The 24,205-nt window shown below is 32.6% G+C and overlaps 2 protein-coding genes across 2 annotated transcripts; both read right to left on the reverse strand.

Moving 5' to 3' along the window:
• Positions 1-982: 982 nt before the first annotated feature.
• LOC127725508 (uncharacterized) lies at positions 983-5,813 on the reverse strand. The gene is made up of 2 exons (XM_052232534.1): positions 5,750-5,813; positions 983-4,378 (listed from the first exon to the last, which is right to left on the reverse strand). Exons 1-2 carry the CDS (start codon positions 5,809-5,811, stop codon positions 2,713-2,715), a joined length of 1,728 nt encoding a protein of 575 aa, XP_052088494.1. The 5' UTR covers positions 5,812-5,813; the 3' UTR covers positions 983-2,712.
• Positions 5,814-14,048: 8,235 nt separating this feature from the next.
• LOC127725509 (uncharacterized) lies at positions 14,049-23,017 on the reverse strand. The gene is made up of 3 exons (XM_052232535.1): positions 22,750-23,017; positions 16,484-16,606; positions 14,049-14,556 (listed from the first exon to the last, which is right to left on the reverse strand). Exons 1-3 carry the CDS (start codon positions 22,966-22,968, stop codon positions 14,539-14,541), a joined length of 360 nt encoding a protein of 119 aa, XP_052088495.1. The 5' UTR covers positions 22,969-23,017; the 3' UTR covers positions 14,049-14,538.
• Positions 23,018-24,205: the final 1,188 nt, after the last annotated feature.

Below are 24,205 nucleotides of genomic sequence, written 5' to 3' on the forward strand. Positions count from 1 at the left end.
GTCGACAATTTAAAATGGATGACAGAAGACATCAATCAATACATATCAAATACAGTCAATATATTTATCGAACTATATCGCAATCTAGCAAAGAATTCCGATCCAACTGGTGTTAAAAATGGTGGTCTTGAACTTGCAGTAAGGGCAGAGATTTTGCTCCATGTTGAATGCATTAATGTGACTTCAAGATGAAGAAACACACTAAAGTGATACTGTTTTTTCATGTGCTTGTAGTGATTTTGTCTCATGAATTAGTACAACATATTTTCTTTTTTTTAGTTATTATATAACAAGTACGAATCAACTAGAAATTATGACAACAATGACCTACTAAGTTCAGCTAATATATTTGAATTAACAAAGCAATTCAATACAGCTATTGTTTAAATCGACAGCCTTGTCAAAAAGGGACCATTACACACCCACAAAAGCCTTTTATCTTGATATCAGTTTTTGTTGCATGACGATTGTATATATTTTTATCATCAGTTTAGCAGTGAATGAATCGGTACTGACCTGATCTAAAATTTGAGTTCCGTGATTTAGCAAGCTATAAAACCATGTTTAATATCGTCTACTATCTTCTGATTTATATTAACACACCAGTTTCTCTGGAATAGTTCGGTGTAAATCAATAATTGATATCATGTTTGCAGAAATCGTGCCAAAGTTCTCACTGCTTGGATGGCAGTCAATAGTTTCTGACCGTTTTTTTCCCTGAGAATTTTTTGTTTTTACTTTGTCTTTTCTGATATGTAAGTTTCCCGGGTATAAACAAAATAAACCCAGTTTCTCAGTGCGGAGTCTCCACTAGGGGGTCCGTTTGTGTGAGTCTCTCCGCAAGCAAAAAACAAAACTTGCAATTACGTTTTGATGAGTCAATACAAGGCCAGAAAGAAATTAATTCTTCCAACATACACTTATTTTACAATGGCAGGTCAAATATGCAAAGAAACAGCCTTTTTAGAGTCAAACTAGTAAGTTTTATGTTTAATTTGTTTTAATTCTAAATTTGCACGAAACAGTTGTCACTTGGTGTTAACCTTTTTAATATATTATGATGATTACTATACACGTAAAATCAAGTCTTTCTAAAGTTGTGAACACAATTCTATGACATACATAAAATATGGTTGGAAATTAAACAGCATGCATGTTAATATTGCAACTGATTCTGTAACCCTAACCAGTCGATTTCTTTTCAAAAGAATGTTTTCCTACATATTATATATATATATACGCTCTAATCAAACGCTATAAAAATTAACCCATCAAATCGCTTGTAAAAAAAAACTTAATATAATTTGCATAGATAAATGAGCGAAAAATTAAATAAAACAATGGATGACACTTAATGGAATAGATGGCACAATCGTAAAAAACGAGCAAAAATGAAAGGAAGCATATTTAAAAACTTAAGTCCCAGTAATTGGATCTCTCGTGTAAACTGAATTTAAATAGGGTGCTCTTGAAGGGTAAAGATATCCTGCTTTGCAAGCTACATTCGTAAATTACACAAACGTCCAAGTCAGAAATAGAACCACAGCTTGTACATTTGAAATAGCACCCAAACGTTTGAGTACTTTAACGTTTTATTCTGCAATTGAGTGATTATTATCATTTCAATATGTGTTTCATAAATTTACATGTATTCACATATATTTATCTCGTGACACAATAATTTAAAAAAATACTATGACTTTATGTAGGAGACACAGAAGCCAATTACTAAAATAATGAAATTATCTTCACTGTAAAACGTCATTTGTATTCAGAATGCCTTGTCTCTGCTTTGTTATATTCTGGTAAGAGTGGTTTATCTGTCTGGGCTGAAGTAAGCTAGAGACAAATGATAAAGAGGAATTAGGTGATCGTGTATCTTGTTTTTAAAGTACACAACCGATTGCTTGTTCTTGAAATTAAGATGTTAATTGACTTGTAAACATATATAAGTATTATAATGACTTTGTCTTCGGTACAGAGAAGTAGGAAAATAACTTTTGAGCGCAAGTATCGTCTATCATGAACGTCATCATTTAGGGAAACGAATTAAATCAGGCAAGAATTATTAATAGGCAATAATTATTAATAGGCAAGAGTTATTAATGGGCAAGAATTTTCAATAGGCAAGAATTATCAATAGGCAAGAATTACTAATAGGCAAGAATTATCAATAGGCAAAAATTATTTATAGACAAGAATTATCAATTATAGGCAAGAATTATCAATAGGCAAGAATTATTAATAGACAAGAATTATCAATAGGCAAGAATTATTAATAGACAAGAATTATCAATAGGCAATAATTATCAATAGGCAAAAATCACTAACATCTATTTCCATTTCAAGTGACTCACGGGTGACCATAATTGTGGTTGTAGTAAATCATACACGGACTCAACAGACGTTGGTCATCTTCAAATAATTTATTTGCAGGCATAGGTTTAATAAATATAACACTTAATAAATTTCGTGCATTTGAAGCGCTTTTCTGTGTTAATCAGACACGTTGTATTATTCTTACTTGTGAAAATTGTAGAACCGATAATCAGGAACCAAAGTTCTTCCATATTTTATGCTCACTTTCTTTGTTCATATGTTTACTGTGAAAATCAGTATACTGCGCAGATAGATTTAATAGAATAGCAAAATTAGAAAAGAACTTCAATCACTCTACGATGCTCAGTTATCCTACATCGTAATATGCTGTATTTATTCAACTTTATAAATTGCACTGCGTGATCTCTCTGAGCATACTAACAACAATTTATTCTCTTTATCAAGACTTATCGCCCTTGGATTGCTGATACCATCTCCAACCAATGGAATTTGTTTGAACTGCTTCCCATTAGGTGATATAACGACGACGTTGTTAGAATTTAGTCCGGCCACGAAAACATTGCAATTGTTGTCGACTGATATTCCGCTTGGATTTCGTAGAACAGTTTCGTCCTTGAATTTCCAAAGAGCAGAACCATTGATATCGTAACAGATAACAGTGTGTTCCTGCCAGTTCGAATAGAAAATCTTATCTTCAGATCCCACTACATAAGATTGAAAAATCGGGTCTCCTACATTTAGCGTGGTAATTCTCTCTGTGCGCAAATCCATTTTCTTGACTTTAGATTTATCCGTTGTATAGATAATTGATCCTTTAGAATGTGAAATACCAAAACAGTAACCTTCAGCCCTTACGCGTTTAATAACTTCTTTTCGTTCCTTATCAATGAATGTTATTTCGGCATCATCAGTGACTGCAATCTTTTTATCATTTATACACGTGACATCATACGCCATTCTTAGTTGTAGTTTCTTATTCACAGTACCGTAAGGATCTAGAAATACAACATAGAAATCACCTGTAATAATAATACCACCTGTTGGTAGTAATAAACACCCCGTTACGCTCATGCCTTCTGGTAACGGCAGTTTTCGTAGTAAAGTAAGTTTGACACTGTTGATTGTAGGTTTTTGTGTAACCATGAACATTTGTATTTCCTTATCTTTTCGTTTAACATACGTTTTGCTCGCGGGTAAAGTTTTTACAGAAAAAGAACCGAGTTTGATATCACCCCTATCTATGTTCGCAACCATTATATCATCTAAACAGAAAACAATGTTTTTCAAAGCGCCTCGTGTTTGTAGAGAAGTGATAGATTCCTCTGCTTTCTGCAAGTCCGTTTCAAACTTTTTCGATGCTAAAAACACCTGCATATTGGATGCATTTTCTGTCATAAAAGATAAACTGTCCTTAAATTCTCCCGCACATTGTTGGTGTTCAGAGAGCTGGTCGATAACTTTATGGATTTCTGTTTTATGTTTTAATAACGCAGTTTTTCGTTGTGCTTCTAGAATATCCAACTGTTCATTTAACTGTTTTCGTATCTGTTTGATTCTGTTTTCAATTTGATTGCTTTCGGAAGTAAGCTCTCTTATGTTCTGTCTTTTTTCTTTGACCATATATTCACAAAAGGAATAGATATCTTTGAAACCCTCTGACAACTGCTCAGTCAAAAATGATCTTTTGGTATCTTTTAGAAAATCATCAACAGCTGGCAGACTAGTACAGTGACTGTGTAAAGGATCAATACACTTTCTGCAACATAACTGCTCATGAGTAATGCAGTAATTCTGAAACGGTGCGTTATGTTGTTCGCAGTGTGAGCTCAATTTCCTGATGATAGGAGGTAGTTTCGAGTAATTATCCATTGATATGACCATATGTTCTCGTGTTTTCCTAGCGCTGCTATGGTGATCTGCACAGTTTGAACAAAATGCCTCTTCACAGTCATGACACCACACCACCGATTCCTGTTTGATACCTCTGAAGTCACAAGCTTCGCAGAAAGTAATCGTATTTGACGTCATAATTACTAATCTAATAAATGAAAAAATGAGATAAGATTATCTTCATAAAGATATAGAAAAATAGAATTTTAATCGTTTTTACATTAAAAAATAGAGCCAATGTGTTTAGATAGGATAACATCTTTTTCTTTCTGGGTAAGAAATTCAAAAAATTAAGCCATGAATCGCATTTTAGAAAATGATGTTTTTTGACTTGATATATATTTACTTCGTCATATTATTAACTGATTGGTTCCATTATAAGATGAAGTAATATTAATTCAAATAAAAAACAGAATGTTTCAGTTTTGTGCTGCTATACATGGCTCACTTTCTTTAGGACCCAACAAACAAGTAATAGATCTTTTCAATTTTCTCGACAAACCTTATTACTGACTGTGACTTGTCCTCGGTTTTACATGTCATGAGCATCACAGTGAGTGCCACTTGGAATCAGAAATATCATATGCTTAATCCCCAGGTTAATACGGAAAAAGTGGGGTCGTGTTGCTCAATCTTAAGATTTTTTTTATTTTTTGTTTTTATTTCATTGTCCTCTTTATTCGGTCTTCGACTTTAGTTTTGTTTAGCTGGATTTTAAAAGTTTTTGTTCGTTTGTTCTGTAAGTTTTTGCTTATTCATTCATATTTGCTTTTGCTCTCCCTTCGTACCCTCTAACAGAAAATGCAATACAAATGGTAGAAACGAAATTCCCCAACAAGTACCCATAAAAAAGTACGATATTATTAATGGCAATTAAAGCAAAACTTTCTTTTTCCTTTGATAAATTTTATAGAACAAGTGAATAACATTAGTATTCACAGTAGTTTAAAGGTTAGATACAAACCCTGATAAATCATACAATCAACTGTCAAACATAAAACTGTTTAAGTAAACACTGTCTAAGTAAACAAATGATAATTTACTTTATTTATATATTAAATGCCATAAGATATCTTTGGCCGAATGGTCATGGGGTTGTGTCACAGTGCAGGCGGTGTTACCACGTTGTGACAGAAGAAGGTGTTCGAATCACGCTGTAATATCCATCGCTACATACTTCAAAACCTCACTATTATTTCATTTCTTTTTAAGATATTGTCTACTTTCCCTATTACTTTGGTATTAGGAGCTGAAATCAAGATAAACATGCAAACGGGCAAATTGCCGCTGCCTATGTATATATTTTATGTTTCACCCACACTTTGTACCACGTCATAGTTCTTGTATCTAGTATTTTTAAACTTGGGGGTGCGAGAGCTCCATTCAGATTGAGTTTCAGTCGAGTCATTGCACATGTACACGAAAAAGGGAAAATGAAATGCATGTTTATGTCTTTATCCCGATAGATATGGTCACTTAAACTGTCTTCTATGGAGAATGTAATATTTTCATAACCAACCTTTTTATCTTCGCTTGAACGAATTTACTTTCGTTTTCATGGAGTGTTGAAAAACAAACCATTTCGGTTATGCAAAAATTCCGGATTTATATAAGTTTATTTATAGTCATGTAATCGAAAATAAGAAACATTCGTAATTGATTGTAACAATGTTAAAAAAGAGATGAGTTATTTGAGTTGAGTTTAAAAAAAAAAACAATAAAATATTTATCAGGTAACGATAAACAAGATATTTAGTATATGTAAGAGAATGATAATCCCTTTCTTCATGAATAAGTACGAGCGTTAGCGAGTACTTTTCATGAAGTAAGGGATTATCATTCTCTTACAAACTTAGAATATTGTAAAGTGTTCAAGGCTCAAATGATCTATTCAAGAATTAGTTTCATTGTCAGTGCAATGTTTATAATTGATGCATGACTTCCTTTTTCAGCATGTCATTTATGGATAAGTTTTAGTGATGTGAAGACTTTCTTATCATTTGGGAAATATTTTTTAAAAAATGCGTTATAGATATTAGGTGACACAACAGTAGAAAGAAAAGGGTAGGAATTGTATGTTTCCTGATTGTGAGTATGAATGTAAATCATGTAATATTTTAGTGAGGAATTATCCTTTTTTATTTACAGTTTAAATCAATTAATACATTTGAGTTACAACTAAATGTTATTTCACAGCCAATAAGATTTAGGTTATTTTTTATCTGAAAGAATTTTTTTCTTTTTTTTTGCATTGCTTTGGTATTGTTTAATTTTATAGTAATTTGAAGTTATTAATATTTTCATAATAAAATTCATGGTACCAATTTTACTGCACCAGTAAACTTCAACTTATTTTGAGATTTTTGTTTGTTTCACAATTCAACTTTTAGTCAGTTTCAATCACTGTGTGATAAATCCTTTCAATCTGATAAATGTGCTTCGGGGCAGTTGTAACTCATTTATAGAAACTCTTTGTTTTGAACTGTAAATAGACCCAAATAATAGGATAATCCCTTACTAAGAACATGATTTTCATTCATTCTTCACAATTAAGAGGCATCCAATTCTACAATTTCATTGGTCGAGAGTACTTTGCTATATTCTAAACAGTGAAGGAAAACAATACTACTCATTTTGGTGGATTTCTTTATGAATAGAATTCTTCAAATTAGAAAACCTATAACACTTTAAATCTACCGACTACAAATGTGTTGAAGACGTCTAAATTTCTTGATAGTACAATTCCCCGTTCACATATAATAAAACTGACCATATTGTAACTATAAGTCTGTGTTACCCAAGAGTCGAAATACAATGTATCGTGTGCACATGGTGCATAAATCTATGGTTATCAAAATTTCAAAATGTATCAACTGATTTTTATCGAGGATTAGGTCATAAAATGGGCAAAAAAATGAGAAAAACATTGATGCACTTTTCGAAAGTATTAAAGCTGTTGGATCGTTGATGCAAATACGTATTTAATATATCCATGAACACACATGCTTAATCTATTTGTAGCTTATCACTAGTCTAATCTTTCAGAGAGAAATATGTTGGTGTTCCGACAGACCAGATAAAGCCCAAAGCAGTACTGTTTTTGTGTGTAATTCACATTACATACACTGCGTCATAACAGTAATGACACTTCAGTTGGAAACCCAAAATATACTCCTAAGAAACTGACTAAAGACGAACGTTTGAACAATCGTTGGTCTGCTTAAACAATGTTGGATCTATGAACATACACGCTAAACTAGTTTTAACCAACCATTTTCTGTAGAAAATGTCTGTACCAAGTCAGAAATGTAACATTTGTTTTCTATTCGTTCCGTTGGTTGATATAGTTGAGCATTTGGTTTTGTCAGGTCTTATGGAATTTCCCCTGTTTGAATTTACCTTGAAGTTCGGTATTTTGTTTTACTGTTTTTGTCTATTTATTAGTAGACCTTTCGGATCATCTATAGATGAGAAAATTTGTGTTTAAACTATAATCAATTACAAATGTTGTAACTTTAAATCAATATGTTTTGCCGTTTTTTGTATATAAAGCTCATTGATAATGTTGAAAACCAAACATATATATTGAAACTTGTATTACATTTGTAACTTTTATTCCAAAACGTTTTATCGAATCCCTCGTTGAAAATTTGTTTCTCTTTTTTATTTGATATAGGTGAAAAATTACCGAACTACGTAAGTGTTTATTTGCAAAAAAGTAAAAGCTGATAGATAATAAAGCAAGTGTTTGCATTTTTTTCCTTTTTCTTTTTCTTTTTTTTTTTAATCCTTTTATTTTTTAGGGAAAGGGGGGATAATGTGTTTTTCATCATGCGAACTATTCTGTTATATAACACCAATATACAAAAGGTAATAGAACTAAATTTCAATCAAAAGAAAACAGAATTATCGATCATCACCGAGGTTGTGATTTCAAACCCGTTCATGACAATGTGCGTTTGACCTTAATCTTAACTAGGATGGCCAGTTTTCGTATCTAAGATATGTAGTGTTCTACGGGCACTACGGCGTTCTGTACCAATTTAAACTTGCCACAACGATATAGAAGAGTTTTGAAAGTGGCGTTAAATATCACCAATCAATTAATCAACGTCAAATTGAATTAATATATATGTAGCAAATGTTCAAGCGAGGAATCTTGTTCATAGTGATCTCGTATTATATCATGATGTTGTTATCCTCTTTACATCGGATGACCGTAAGGGCATTCCGATGTATTGTTGCCACAGACATTTCTACCCACGTGACATTCGTTTTTGACTGATAACCGTATAATTACGCGGATATTATCGTGTGCAAAATAACATTCCTTATCGCTTGTTATATATTAATTTTATCAATAAATATTCATGAAAATAATTTTTTTAAGAACATAGATAAATGATACGAAAATGTTTTGTCGTGAGAAATATATATATCAATAACAAATCAAGAATACCGATAATTTGTGTTAACGCATGCGGAAGAATATCTCAAGAACGTTTTGTGACAAACGCGGGAAAATATGAATGCTTACTCAAATCCAATCTATTAGAAAAACGAATTATTGCAGAAGAGTGTCCACCATGCACTTGCACTGCACTATCATTAAAAGAGTAGAATAGAATGATATACAAATGGATGAAAGTTTTATATAACTATTATACAAATATAAATATAATATATAACAACAAACCAGAGTATACTGATAACAAATAATAATATCACTACAATATAATAGTTATTATGGTGTGGTTGAATTCCCTGTCATTTATTTATCATTCACACACGAACTTGTCTCAGGAAAAATATATCTCTCTACCCTAACCGAACTTTCATGTATAGAGATGTGATTTTTTTCTGAGACAAGTGCTTGTGACCATCCACCAGAACTTGCGGTCATCCGATGTTCAGTACTTCAGTACTTTGATTGGAATTTGGTGTCAGTTAAAATGATTGTTTTTTTTAACTTTTGATATGTTGACTTCTTTGTTTCGTTGGCCTGGTGTTTCATTGACCGGAACCCCACTTTTCTTTTAATTTTGACAATTTGCTACAGTGAAATGTAATTCTATTTTCTGGGTTTTTTTTTGGTTTTTTTTCTAATATTTAACCATCATTAAACAAATTAGGACAAGTGATATAGGAAACTACTTCCCGTAAAATCAGACTACAAAATAATGTTTTCCCGTAATGATGTTACATGCAGTTGTAGTTACAAAACATTCAAGCGAAAGACAGGTCACTTCTGTATAGAAGACTCCATAATATTTGAAAAATTACTTTCGCTTTGTCTAAATTTCTCAAATCTGCATTGTGATATTCTGATTGAAAAATACGTATACTACTTTCACGTGAAATTCGGTGTATTGTATATTCAAAGGATTACAGAATATTTAGTTTTAGATTTCATTCCTGTTTCGGTTTCGATTCTGATAAAACGTTAATTTAATGAAATTGTTTATTTCTCTCCCGTTGATGGTGATTGCGTGCATGCCGCTTTTTATGTGCATGAATAAGCTTTTCCGAAATGCTAGGGATATATTTTAGAAACATTTCTGCTCGCCAGAGAATAAACTATTTGTTCTTTAATATATTCTGTGTCAGTAGCTGTGAATGATTCTGCATTACATGTATATGTTACAGGCAATTTCTAAGTTTAGGCATTTTGTACAATGACTGAATTTTCAGGCAATATATAAAATGCCTAACCTTGACAGGCATTATATAAAATGACTAAAAATATCTAGTCATTTTGTAAAATGACTGAAATTTTGAAACAAAATGCAACAAATTGCCTGTTCAGTTTCAGGCAATTTGTAGAAAAGGGATATCATTGAGATGCAAATGACAAAAAGTGGATAAAAACACAACATCTTGCAAAGAAATTAACTAATGGTTCGGTAGAATTAATTTATTTTTCAAAAACAAGCTGGGAAAGTTTGTATGTCATATGACATGTTCTTTTTAGTGAAACTACGTTAAGTATGTACTCACTCTGTATTTCAGATAGTAAATTTATGATTATTTTGTCAAAATAGCAGAAGGACAAACTGTTCTTTCAAAAGAACAAAATTTACAAACGAAGTTTTAGAAAATCCATATTCAAAACAGTGAAGTGAAACATGTGAAGCAGAAAAAAAGAAGTTTGTGTTTAATTTACTGCTTGTTGTTTGTTTGCCTTCAGTAGCAAATAGTTCATGCATTTTTAATTATATAAGACGAGAACAATTTTCTACATAAGAAAATGCCTGTACCAAGTCAGGAATATGACAGTTGTTGTCCATTCGTTTGATGTGTTTGTGCTTTTGATTTTGCCATTTGATTAGGGACTTTCCGTTTTGAATTTTCCTCGGAGTTCAGTATTTTTGTGATTTAATTTTTTGGTTATAATTCATATGGGTTAAACCCGGATAAAGGATAGGAATTTCGACTGCCGCTAAAAAATGAAGGTATTTTGGATAGGGACAGAAAATTCCACCTGCAGAACGGTCATAGAGTTTAAAATATGGAGAGAGTGTTGCACTTTACTAACATGCGGCAAAATTTAATGTCTCCATTCAGAAAGAATGAGAATTTATACATCCACATCAATGCAAATTCCCCTCTATGGCATGGGTTTTGCCATGCAAGGCCGTGTTTGGTTGTGATGCAAAGATATGGGTATTTTAATCGTCACTTCCTCAAGGAAATTCCTGTGTCTTTGCAATCTTATGAATTAATGAGACAGTAACTACCTGTGGTTAAAATCTCGAAAATCGACCAAGAAGAGACAAATAACGGTGCATTGACAGGGTAAGAGTCTCCTGTTATAGATGCATCACCCGTCATGGGCAGATCTGCTTCAGTCCGTTAAAAGCTATAAGCTAAAAGATATAAGTCAAACTAGTCATGATAATGTACTTTGAATCTTTTAGGAACATATGAAAAAGAAGATATTCATGTGTGACGTGTGTGCTTATGTGAAACCCAAAGTTGCCGAACGTTAAGTGTTTGATCAGAAAAGGTAATAAATGAGCTAAATGTGTCATGATCCAGGTTTCTCCAAATGTGGTAGAAGTGCTAACACCAGATTTTACGCCAAACAATGTATTTGCAAAAATTCAGGACAAATATTTTGTAACAGTTCTGTCATCCAAACATTTTAAGAAATAACAAATAATTGTCGAGTTCTGTGCTTGTGTGAATTTGGAATAATTCAGTAAAACTTATTTTTGATTACTAAAACTCTTAAATTGCAAGCTTTAACATTCCGTAATTATCATAAATAGAACTGCTCTGTTGTTTAAAGCTTTCAGTTGTTTTTTATAACATTTCATTCTATAAAATAATTTCAGGCTTTGTAAAATGACTTTCAATTTTTCCAGGCATTTTGTAAAATGCCTGGAAAAATTAGTCATTATGTAAAATGCCTGAATCTTGCAGGCATTTTATAAAATGCCTAAATTTAGAAAATGCCTCTACCGTATATATTGATTACTGAATTGTCCTTTTTTTACTTCATCTGTTCTATTTGCCTTTTGAATGCATATACTTAGTCTGCGAGGTATCTTTGTTAGCCCTGCTTGTCTCTGAGTGCGCTTTTCATGTAAATAATCTCTTTTCCCGGTTAATCATTTAATATTTAATACTTGTTTAATGCTGCTTAAGCTTGATTGACTGACTGTCTTGGTTACTCAAAGTAGCAATCTAAAAATATCTAAATTACTGTAAACCAACTTTTTTTTGTGGATACTTTATTTCGCGTTTAGCCCTTACTAGCAGATTTTGCGACGATTCAATTTAGCGATTTTCAAATATGCTTGATGTAGTTAAATAAGGAAAAATCCAAGTTTTACATATTCGCGACGATTTATTTTCGCGTTATTTTTCTACTCGCGAAAATAAATCGCACGCGAAAATAAGTTGGTTACCAGTATCTGAAAAATAAAATTGACGGGTACCACATGTAAAAACACAGTAAATGCGCACCCTTTTGAAGCACCGTCATCTCCTGTTTTTGATTGGGTTCGTCCTGGTATGTCCAGATTTTTATGTAGTGTTTTGTGGAATTGTGGTTCGTTTGTTCATCGTTTTCGATTTTGTGTGCCTTTGAGTTTTCAGTTTTGCTTCGAATTAAGAGATTTGATTATCCCTTGGTATCTTCCGCCTCTTTTTGATGACTAGTTGATTATATATGTAGGACTCTGAACCGCGATGGTACTCCGAACAGCGGTTGTCACGCTGATGTGCGATGGTTGCATTATGACGCTATCTTGTTGATAGCTACGCCGAGGTGCGATGGCCTACATAAACTATATTTTCATTGCTTTGCATGTCGAAATAGAAGTCAATTTGTTTGTTACATGAAGATACAGTTTTTCCGAGTTCTTAAATTAATAAGGGCTTATAATCTTTTATTACTATGGGAAACGGGGAGTGATTGTTTGAGAGGGGAAATTTTACCTTTTGTAGCGGATTAGTTTTTCAAATCTAAAAACTATTCTTTTTTTACATACAGTGGAGCGGGTCTTTCTCTTAATACATACGGGACTCTCTGTATTATATCATGGTAAACGAAGAACTCATGAGAGGAACAAAGTAAAGATAAAATAATAACGCAGAATTATGTCCACATGCAGAAAATCAAAAAGGACGAGCTCTCATTTAGTATGCAACTGAAATTAAGTACAGATATATACTAGTAGTCAATAATGTTTGTAAATTTATATACCAACTATTAAAAAAATCTAATTCTTATAATAACTGCACATCTGTATACATTAAACTAGCCATCAAGCGTCAAATAGACCATCGCACTTTAGCATGACCATCGCACTTCACCGTCCCTATCGCACCTCCGAGTCCTACATATATTCTAATTGTGTTTGGATTATGTCGCAATTGTTGCTCTCGGTTTCAGCAAAAACGCTTTGTCATCTTTTATTAAAGTTCGTACAGCGTAAGTTTACTTTTATATAAAAAAAGTATAACAAAAATACCGATCGCGAACTGTTAAAAAGTCATTTTTGGTTGAGAATGTTTGAATCTCATTCTTTTTCCCCCAGTATGAACATGATAAAGTTTGAATTAAATGATGAAAAACATAGATTTTGCTGTATTATATTTCTTCATGGTGATTTTTATGTGAAAAAAATGATGTGCATTTGAATCGACATGCTATTTGTTAGATTGTAATTCGGAGGAACCGTTGAAATATTTAATAAATTTTAAGACTTGATGTTTCTATTGGAAAATGAAATCGTAAAACCTTGCTTATAAATCAAATAATTGATTGATTGTTGGTTGCTTAAGGGATTATGATACAGTTACAAGTGTGGGGGGGGGGGATGACGTCGCTAACGTAAAATGTTATATTTTCTCGACGTCAAACTGTGACATATCGGGAAAAGATGTATTTTTCGACTGATTTTTATCATTCAGACTGATTTAACTTGAAAACGAGTTCATGGGCCCCTCTTTTTAAAAATGACATTTGGCTTGATTATGTGAAGAGATTATTTGTGCAAATTTTTATGAAAAAGTCACCGATGAAATTTTTTAAATTAGAAAAATATACAGCAAGAAATGCCGTTTCTTTATAACTAAAACCTGGAAAGTGTGATAAAAATGAATTATTTCCAAAGAATTATTTCACAAATGCAAAGCAAACTTATGTAGAGAAGATATTCCAAATGTTTTTACAAAAATCCGCTAGCGTTTGTCTTTTAAAACAAAAAAGTTAGGTATGTCTTTCCGAAGGATAGAAATGTCCAAGAAACCGAAATTTCCAGTAAATGTCAAAAATTTAGACCCCATTTATCTCTAACATTAGCACATGAAGGTATATTTTTTATTTCATATTTGAATTGACTCAGTGAAAAATAGCTTGTATGCAAACTTTCGTCAAAAAATTACCGTGGGATCAAAACTGTATCGTATGCTCTTAACGTCCAGTGACAAATAATAAATGAACATATACAATCTTGTTTTGTTAACTTCGTATTAAAAAATGCAACAATTAATGAATAAATACATGTAAAACATTCATGTAAAACATATGCGACCAGCCGACATAAAATGTTATCAATAAAATGAACAAAGTTGGAACATATACGTAGCATTATGTGTTAGATTGTCTATAAAATAATGATTGGTCAGGTGTTTTTTGAGTATCATCCTTTTATTGTAAATCTCCATAGATTCCTTGTTAATAACGCAAAATAAATGGAATAAATAAGTGAATGTTCAGGGAACACGAAGAATATGTCGCCACAACTTTCATCTTCAATCACATATCAAACGACAGCATGCGTTTGTTACGTTTTATCAACTATCTGTGTTATTCTGGAAGAAAGAAATGTAAACATTTGTTAATTATATAATAATATGTACTAGGCAAATATTGATTAAGGGAAAAATGAATAAGGATAAAACAAAACTCATCTATTTCAGCGATGACATAGTTAAGAAAAATCCTATTGATTCAAATTAGTGAAGTCAAGTGGACTTACAATAAAACAAACCTGGCCTATAAAGAAAAAAATCGTTTTGATTAATGAACATCGATAACTGTCCTAATTAATACAGGTACAAACTAGTTATACAAACATTTTCTACCGCGTAATAGAAGCTATGGTAAGGCCTCTTTTGTCCTGTCTTGTCAACATCTGAGGTATGTTATTTGTTAGAATTATAGTACTCAGGGGGCCAAAAAAAGAAGAAAACCGACGAGTAAGGCCTTCTCTCCGTGTTATATGAAGTTCTTTGTTGCAAAAATCAGTTAAAATTAAAGAATTTGAATAATAACTTATACAAGATTGATTAATTGCTTGATTGTTTGGTGTTGCGCCATTGCACTATTTCGTGGCGGTCAGTTTTTATTGATGGAAGAAGAAGGAGTGCCAGCCGGAGATAACCACCGAAATTCGGTAGGAAAACTGACAATCCTATTCAGTTGAGATTGGAGTCGAACGTACCTGTTACGTGCCGGATTCGAATCACAACATCAGTGTTGACAGGCTAGTGATATATTAGTTCGACTACTTAGACTACTCGGCCACCGAGGTCCGCACGTATACAAGAATAGAGGCAGAAAGTTTGTTAAATAAATAAGGATTGTGTCTGCATAAACCGATTTTCTTTCTTTGTCGTTATTTTTGATAATTCTTTTTATCATTCAGATTAGTTTCGTGTAATTGTGCAATCCTTCGATATGTAACTCTGATTCTCGGAAGGTTGATGTTCAAAACGGGTAGGGATATGGTGGAGCAAGGAACACCTAAATTACTGGCCGATTGCTAGTATTACACCATTGGCCTCGTCAATTGAGGAATTCGAACTCGGAGATATCATATCAATTATATTTTTTATGATGTCATAGTCCTTGTACGATATGTAAACTTAGACTAAACTTAAAACTATAATTTACCAATTATCATGTCGATATATCATTCATTACTTATAAAAACAGGACAACTTTAAAAGTATTGAAGACACACTGACAGATTATAAGGTTTCAACTCCCTCAGGCAAAGTTGACTTTAGATGGATTTGTTTATTTTGGTAGGTCCTTTTTGGTCATATAGCTCTTCAAGTGTTTAGATCCTTATTCATCCTTGGCTTTCAAATATTCGGCTTTGAGCGTTCCTGATGAAGGTTAATCCAGAAAAGTGCTTCGGACGCATTAAAATTTATAACGTGTTGTTTTCATATTTTACAGATTGAAATTCTTTAGGTTTGCAGCTTTTGGGCTAATGAAAAGATCTTTCATTAAGTGAGAGGTTTAGCTAGCTTTAAAACCAGGTTTAATCCACCATTTTCTACATCCGAAAATGCCTGTACCAAGTCAGGAATATGACAGTTGTTATCCATTCGTATGATGTGTTTGAGCTTTTGATTTTGCCATTTGATTAGGGACTTTCCTTTATAAATTTTCTTCGGAGTTCAGTATTTTTGTGATTTTACTTTTTTCATGTGTACTGAATTTAAGAGCAGATTCTATCATTGGTTCTTGTGCATGTATTGTTTGCCAACTTATTTTAAATATTAGAATGTTATGAAATTATACAATTATTCTTATCGGTCATGTAACTGCAATAAGTTTGAGAAGAGATTCCTACATAATAAATTTTTTTTCGAATTTTAACTTAAAAATTAAGGTAAACAGAAGTATTTATTGTTATTCAATATATGATCGTTCAATATTCTTTTAATTCCGAAATACTTGCAAAAATAGCGTGCCTAAAAGAATACAACTTGATATATGTTTTACCTTCCAAACACTTGTTCCAGGTATATTTATTTTCGACGACTTCTCCATCTTTTTCAATGCCTCATACTGACTTCTGGCAACACAAACTTTATCTCCCGGAAAGGTTTTCTCGTCAGAGGTGTTCTTCAATGATAATATGAAACAGGGTAAACATGTATTGCTTTTGGTCTTTTTCTTTTTATTTTGCCATGGCATTGTCAGTTTATTTTCGACTTATGAGTTTGAATGTCCGTTTGGTATCTTGCGCCTCTCTTTTACAAATTTTTCCGTAGCAGAAACAGTTGCGGCAGTATTTGAAGGCATTTTGGATCATTCTCTATATATATCGCTATCTATATCTATTATTATCTTTATTTTTGAACCAGCCATACTACTTTGTGATATCCCTGCTATTTTTATACTAAGTGAAGTTGTACATTGTTTATTCGGTCTGTAAATACTGTCCTTTCAACTTAATACCTGTATAATGCTAATAAAAACGATAAAGACATTTTCAATTTGATATTGGGGGACGAAGTCTTCATCACAATAGAAAATCTCTCAGTATCTACATAGCATCATTAACATCAACATCAAATACATTGATACGGAACCAAAAATGCACAACGTTTTATTCTGCCAATACCTCCGCGTATTCACGTGATCATATACAACCATGATACACTGGATGTATATCCTTAACTATATAAGTATTAAAAGGGTATTATGTAAACAATTATAGTTTTCTAAATATATAAAAAGGAGGAAGGGCCAATGTATAATCAGTTATTTGTTTTAACCTACTTGGAATCGGATATTCCAACTTTGTATCTGAAAAGTATGATAAAAATCGTTCTAGCATTATGTTCTCCAGAAAATATAAACTCACTGACAGAACATAGAATGTAGTCGTTGAGAACTAACTATAAGTAAACATGTAAGGTAAAGTTACTTTAATAAATATCTTCATTTTTGTGTATGATGCATATAAATGTCAAACAAAGAGCAAGTTAGAATTTATAAGTGCTGAACACTAGAATTTTACTTTTTATTACCACGGATGTGGTTCCGGAAATACTCATGACAATGTTACTTACAAATAGCAACATCAAGCCCTTCATCTTCGCTAGCCAAGGGTTACGATCCACTTCCCTGCTCTTCACCCTTGGCGGATTGATATAGAATTTCGGGGACACAAGGTAATGATTTTCGTATGTAAACAATTGCCACGTGCTTATTGTGCAACAAGTCTTTACATCCCTAAACATACGACTATATTTAGTGACAATTTGAATGTTTTAATCAATTAATAGAAGTTCCTGTGTATGTTTCTTGCACAAATGCATGAATATCAACGTATATTTTCGTTTCCTGCTTTACCAAGTGTGTAGAATCTAGACGCTACCGTGTTTTTACCTCCAAATTGAAGAGTTCAAGTGCTACCATTGGTCAAGAATAATGTATTCGGAATGGGCGTGACTTTAATCTACCGATAGATGGCGCAACATTGTTATCACAAATGTTGGCTAAATCTGCCAAGGGTGAAGAGGAGGGAAGTGGATCGTAACCCTTGGCTAGCGAAGATGCAAGCTACCCTCCATTGAATGTCCCTATAATATTTTTCGCCTCTGTTACAATGTTGCTCTTGTAGTGTTTTTGCAATACAAAGGGTATGGCTGTGTCCAGCTGTCTATCATTTAACGGATTAATTGTAATTCTATTCCGACCTGATCTGATTCCAATTAGAGAAGGAAAACCCGGTCACTTGTTGTCTGGTACTATGTTATCTCTATTACAAATATGTGTTGATATAAAATATTTTTGTACCCTCTCTCTGTTCAGTCATCCAGAAGTAGTAAAGGCAATGGAGACTTAAAGCTTGCTATATGATGCGGATGCATGTCCAACAATGCAAACTTTACAGTGATCCTGTAATAACAACTATTACTTTTCCGAGTATTCTGGACATATTACATTCTTTGACAGTCTTCAGTTTTGACTTTCTCTTTATTGGCATTTGTCAAACTATGTAACATTATACTTAAATCATATCTTCTATACGTTTTACAAGTAATTTGCGATAAACATGAAATGTTCAAGTATATCTGTCAAATGTTTATATTTCTGATATAAATGTTAGAATAATGTTTTAAACATTTTCAGAAACAAAGTTAAAAATTGAATGGGAATTAATAAATGATGAAATTACAAATTTGGTGCGTAGTAAGTGCTTTTATTTTTTGATTTACCATCATCAGGAACGCTCAAGGCAACAAATTTGAAAGTCAATTTAAGGATGCTTAAGTTTTTGAATACGTGAGAAGCTATATAACCAACAAGGACCAACAAGAATAACCAAATCAATACAAGGTTGACCTTTCCTGAGGGTGTTGGAACCATAGTTTTTAATACTTACTTATTTTATCAACGGAAAATCTAAGAAAGGTATGTTTTATCATATCAGAACATAATCAATGACTACTGAGCTAATGATACCGTCGTGTTTTTTTGTAATTTCCATGTTCACATTTTCTGAAACAGTTTTGGACTTAAGTATCAACCAATATCAGTATATCTTATTATTTTGCACACAAAGAAAAGAATTTGATTTTCTAAGCAGCTGTTTGCTTTGAAATATTTTTTTTCTAACTCAACATAACAAAGAAAGTTAGAAATGTTAGACCACAAGGGTTTTTATCTTTATCTGAACATTGTTCATTATAACTTATGCTCAGCAATTTTCTCTAATACTCAAGCCCAATGCTCACTTATAACAATATTTGTGTCACACTAATTTCCTTCAACTTTTGTTTTGAAGATTTTTCATGTGTCAGTAGTTCACACAAAGCGAATGCTTTTGCAACAAATTCCCCCCCCCCCCCCTCTCCCTAATAAAAAAGAAAGGAAAAAAACGGAATTGGAAACGCACATTTTCTTGCTCATGTTACATTTTCTGTGTTCTGTATACAGAAAGTGTTAACATTCTTGTTTCCAGTATCAAGACGAGAACAATTTCAAACTTTTAACTTAAAAATCATTATTTACAAATAACAAATCAGTAAAAGTAAACGATACGTGATACATGTAATACATATTGGTAATAAGTACTCAGGTTAACCTTTTCTGCGAGGTTGTACGTTTTTTAAATTAAGTGACTAGGTTTGAACAATGTTGAAATGGTACACAATTCTGAAAATAAGGAATAATTTAACCAAAATTGGGTATCAATTTATCGTTTTTTTTTTTGGAAGAATTTAATTTGATTTGTAAAATTCTCTGAAACTGACATTATCAAGATGTTTGATTCGTTATATATTTGTTACGTTTGAAAAACATGTTTTTCAAAAAACAGTCGGCATTCCCATGGAAAACAAAATGTGCTCCTCTTCTTGCCGACTTGGTACTTTATTCATATGAGGCTGACTTCATACAGGAGCTTCTTAGGAAAGAAGCTAACATTATCCTTTGACTTCATTTTGCGCTATTCAGATGATGTCCTCTAACTAAATAATTCAAAGGTCTGTGACTATGTTGAACGCAACTATCCTGACGATCTTGAAATAAAGGATCCAACAGATACAATTAAGTCAGCTTCATATCTTGACTTACATCTAGGAATTGACAATGACGGTCAGTTGACACAAAACTTAACGACAAGGGAGATGATTTCAGATTCCCAATAGTGAACTTTCCATTTCTATGTAGCAACATTCAAGCAGTGCCTTCATATTTAATAATATCTCTCAGGGCTTGCGTTTCCTATCATGATTTCCTTGATAGAGGGTTGCACCTCACAAGAAAGCTATTAAACAAAGAGTTCCAAGTAGTGAAGTTGAAGTCATCCTTTCGAACATTTTACGGACGCCATCACGAGTTGGTTGACTGTTATAGGATATCTGTTTCACAGATAACGATGGATATGTTTCAATCGTCGTAACCACAATCCTGCCCTCATTTTCTCCGAATGTGACCTACCGAATTAGGATATCATCGGGTCTGTAATTGAGCAACAATACGGGTAAAACATTTGGAGCAGGATCTGCTTACCCTTCCAGGGCACCTGAGATCAGCCCCGGTTTTTGGTGGAGTTCGTGTTGTTCAGTCTTTAGTTTTCTATGTTGTGTTATGTATGCTGTTGTTTGTCTTTTGGTCTTTTTCTTTTTATTTTGCCCAGTCATTGTCAGTTTATTTTCGACTTATGAGTTTGAATGTCCCTTTGGTATCTTGCGTCTCTCTTTTACATTTTTGTTCCGTAGCAGAAACAGTTGCGGCAGTATTTGAATGCATTTTGGATCATTCTTTATATATATCGCTGTCTATATCTATTATTATCTTTATTTTTGAACCGGCCATACTACTTTGTGATACCCCTGCTATTTTTATACTAAGTGAAGTTATACATTGTTTATTCGGTCTGTAAAATACTGTCCTCTCCACTTAATACCTGTATACTGCTAATAAAAACGATAAAGACATTTTCAATTTGATATTGGGGGACGAAGTCTTCATCACAATAGAAAATCTCCCAGTATCTACATAGCATCAGTAACATCAATATCAAATATATTGATACGGATCCAAAAATGCACAACGTTTTATTCTGCCAATACTTCCGCGTATTCGCAATGTTTTCGAGAGAAGGCTATTCAGGATTTTATCGTAAAATTTTTATATTTTATTTATAACAAAATAAGATGACAACAAATCAATAAAAATGAATTCAATGGCATTCTGATTTTAGGAGGAAGATCCATAATCCAAAATTGTTCTGTCAGTATTTTCAAGATGTGAGCATTTTGCGATTTAAGAGACAAGAAACAAAATTGCTGTGTCGTGGAAATCGCACGTACATGGGATTAATACAGCACAGTTATACACGTTATTGCTATATATTTATCGGAAATTATTGTATAACAGGAAAGCGATTATTGTACGACGTCAATAAGTCAATTATTTCAACATATGGGGTCAAGTGTCGAAGAATCTTAATTAGTGACAAGGTATACATGGTATATGCAATCCCATCATAAAAACAGGAAAATGTGTCTGTTTCCGCCAACTTCCTGTATAAAATATTAATTCAAGATAGACAAGTACACAAGTACTTTAAATCGAAAATAAGAAGAACGTGCTCCGTTGGTAAGTCGAGTAATGTATTTTTAAGGTTGATGATATTTATAAGGAGCAAAAATCGTTGGGTATTTCGTTTATGTTTATAACTGATTATCTTTAAATAGATGACGTGTAATGTCATTGGTCCTACGAAATGTAGTTTAGTTGTGTTAGTTATTAGATTCAGAATCATTTGATTAGTTTGAACTTGAACATTTTAGAAATAGTTGCTTATAAAAGTCATGGACTCTTTCTTGAGCACCTCATATCCCCTCGGTTTTTGGTGTTTTTGGTATCTTTCACTTATTTTTCACAGGTATAAAAGTATAACAAAAATACCGAACTCCAAGGTAAATTCAAAAAGGGAGAAGTCTATAAAAACTGACAAAATCAAACGGAAAGAGTGGAAAACAACTGACTTGGTGCAGACATTTGAAGAAGAAAATGGTGGGTTAAATCTGGTTTTATAGCTTGCTAAACCTTATATGTATAATATGCCTGATATCAACGGGATTTGCAAAATTACTTCTTTCCAAATATTTTGTGTCAATATTAATTGTTCTAATTTAAAATTTGATATTCTTGAATAATGTCCTCTACAAGATCAAGTTTTTATGGAAAATGACACAGTAGTAGGGCCTTGTGGGAAGTCGGTATCAAGAGTTTTGCCAAAAGAGTAATACATAACATATACGCAAGAAAATCGACAACATCATAATCAAAGGACAAACGACGATCAGACCAACAGTCCAATAAAAACCATACTTCCACCGTATTTTGAGTAACCGAAATCATCCGTCGTGAATAAATAGAAGTTATTAACGACCACCAATACCCTATTTTTCAAAAGTCTAAACATCAATATGATGTAACAAAGGCAAGAACAAACAGATTTCTGACTTGGGGCAGGCGCATGTTCATGTGGCAGGGTTAAAGTAGCCTTTGATTTTTGAGAGATTATAAACCCTTCCATTTCAATCTTAACCATGTTTGAATTGGAACAACAAAGTCAACAGAATGGATGTAGGAAAAACATCAGTACAAAAACAGTCTAACACCACCGTCGCAATAAATAAAAAAGTAAAACATATATTCATTATTACTACTGTATTAAATTAAAGCAATATAAAGCATGTAAAATATTTCTTAAGTCTGACAATAGATTATTTACTTACGGAACCATTTCCGTGAATACACACAGCTGAAAGAATTGCGAGTATCACAGATAACACAATGATCGTTGCTACTGATCTTAGAAACCAGCTGTTAAGTCTAGAATTATGTTTATTACACGAAGGTGGTATGAGACACTGTATGCACCATGAAATATTATCTTTTCTTCCTTCATCATGGACTTTTTTTGATATTTTTCCATCACTGGTATCTAAATCCATACTTGTTAATGTTCAATCAATCTTTCTAGCAATTTATCAATGAAAATTTACAAAATATTTAATTTAGTTTAGAAAGAATCTTAAAATAAATCAACAAAGTTTTGAAACCTATTAATAGATTGGAAATTTGTAAGATATATATACTGGATTCAAAACGAAAGTAGCAAATAAACAATTGAAAAACCATAAAAATAATTGAAAAACAAGAACACATGCTATACATCTTTGTGATATTTATAACATTAACAGAGGTATTCTGTAAAACACAGCTTTAGGCCTCTTTTGAACATTTGAAGTTCCCTACTATATGTATTGGTTACCTAAACTACACAAAAACGGTAAAAATATCGTTCCATCTCGGCCTCTAGTAGTGTTCTACAACTAATTTTTCCGTGCTGTTAACTAGTTCCTTAACTACTATCAAAGAACTTATCATTAACTGTTGCAATAAAAAATATGAAAATAGTGGAAATTATAACTATTTTTGGAGTGTAAAAAATTATTTGGATGTTTTATAGATGCATACGTGCTTTTGATGGTCCTTTTGATTCTGCTGACAGTTTGAACTTTTTAACTCTTTGCACTTCACTTCCACAAAATCTTATCAAACAAAATTTTTCCAATATAATTAGATGGTCGTTTGAAAAATTTAACTGCAAATATATATGCTGCAACTCATTTAAAGACTTTTCTCTAATGAGAAAGGTAAATATGATAGATATACTTACTGGAGGTATGATGAGATGATTGAAGCGGTTCATTTTCTCCTTAATAGCATTTATGTACGTTTCGACAATAAAGTGTATCGACAGGTTGTAGGTATGACCAATTGCGCCCCTTTAATAGCAAACTTGTTATGATTAGTCAGAGGCTGGACGTCTGGAATGTGGTAAATGTGTTAACGGTATCTCATTGGTTATAAATAACATTAAATGGCTGCATCTCAGCTGCTTCCGGGCTGCTTCTGGGGGAAGTGAAGGATATCTTAACGTCTGATTGGCAATTATTGAGTTGTATGCATTATATGTCAACGCGTCCGTAAGTGGGGTCGGATAAAAATCATGATAGTAGGTCATCGGTAGAAACTATAATGAAGTGTTCAATTGCTATCATAATTTAAGCCAAATTTAGTTCACGAAGCCCTGTCAGTTTGAGCAAATAATATCATTCTGTGATGATGAAATTTATGTTATCTTGACATTTTGTTGCAATTTTGGTACAAAGGTGTGTATTTATG

The sequence above is a fragment of the Mytilus californianus genome, unplaced genomic scaffold (genome assembly GCF_021869535.1).
Source record: "Mytilus californianus isolate M0D057914Y unplaced genomic scaffold, xbMytCali1.0.p SCAF_15, whole genome shotgun sequence".
Lineage (NCBI taxonomy): Eukaryota > Metazoa > Mollusca > Bivalvia > Mytilida > Mytilidae > Mytilus > Mytilus californianus.

Excerpts from the sequence above, each read along its gene's own strand:
- LOC127725508 (XM_052232534.1), bottom strand. The coding sequence starts at position 5,811 with ATGGTTTGTTTTTCAACACTCCATGAAAACGAAAGTAAATTCGTTCAA. Across the intron at positions 4,379-5,749 it reads GTTCAAGCGAAGATAAAAAG|ATTAGTAATTATGACGTCAA; the intron begins GTTGGTTATGAA and ends TTCATTTATTAG.
- LOC127725509 (XM_052232535.1), bottom strand. The coding sequence starts at position 22,968 with ATGGATTTAGATACCAGTGATGGAAAAATATCAAAAAAAGTCCATGAT. Across the intron at positions 16,607-22,749 it reads GTATTCACGGAAATGGTTCC|AACACCTCTGACGAGAAAAC; the intron begins GTAAGTAAATAA and ends TTATCATTGAAG.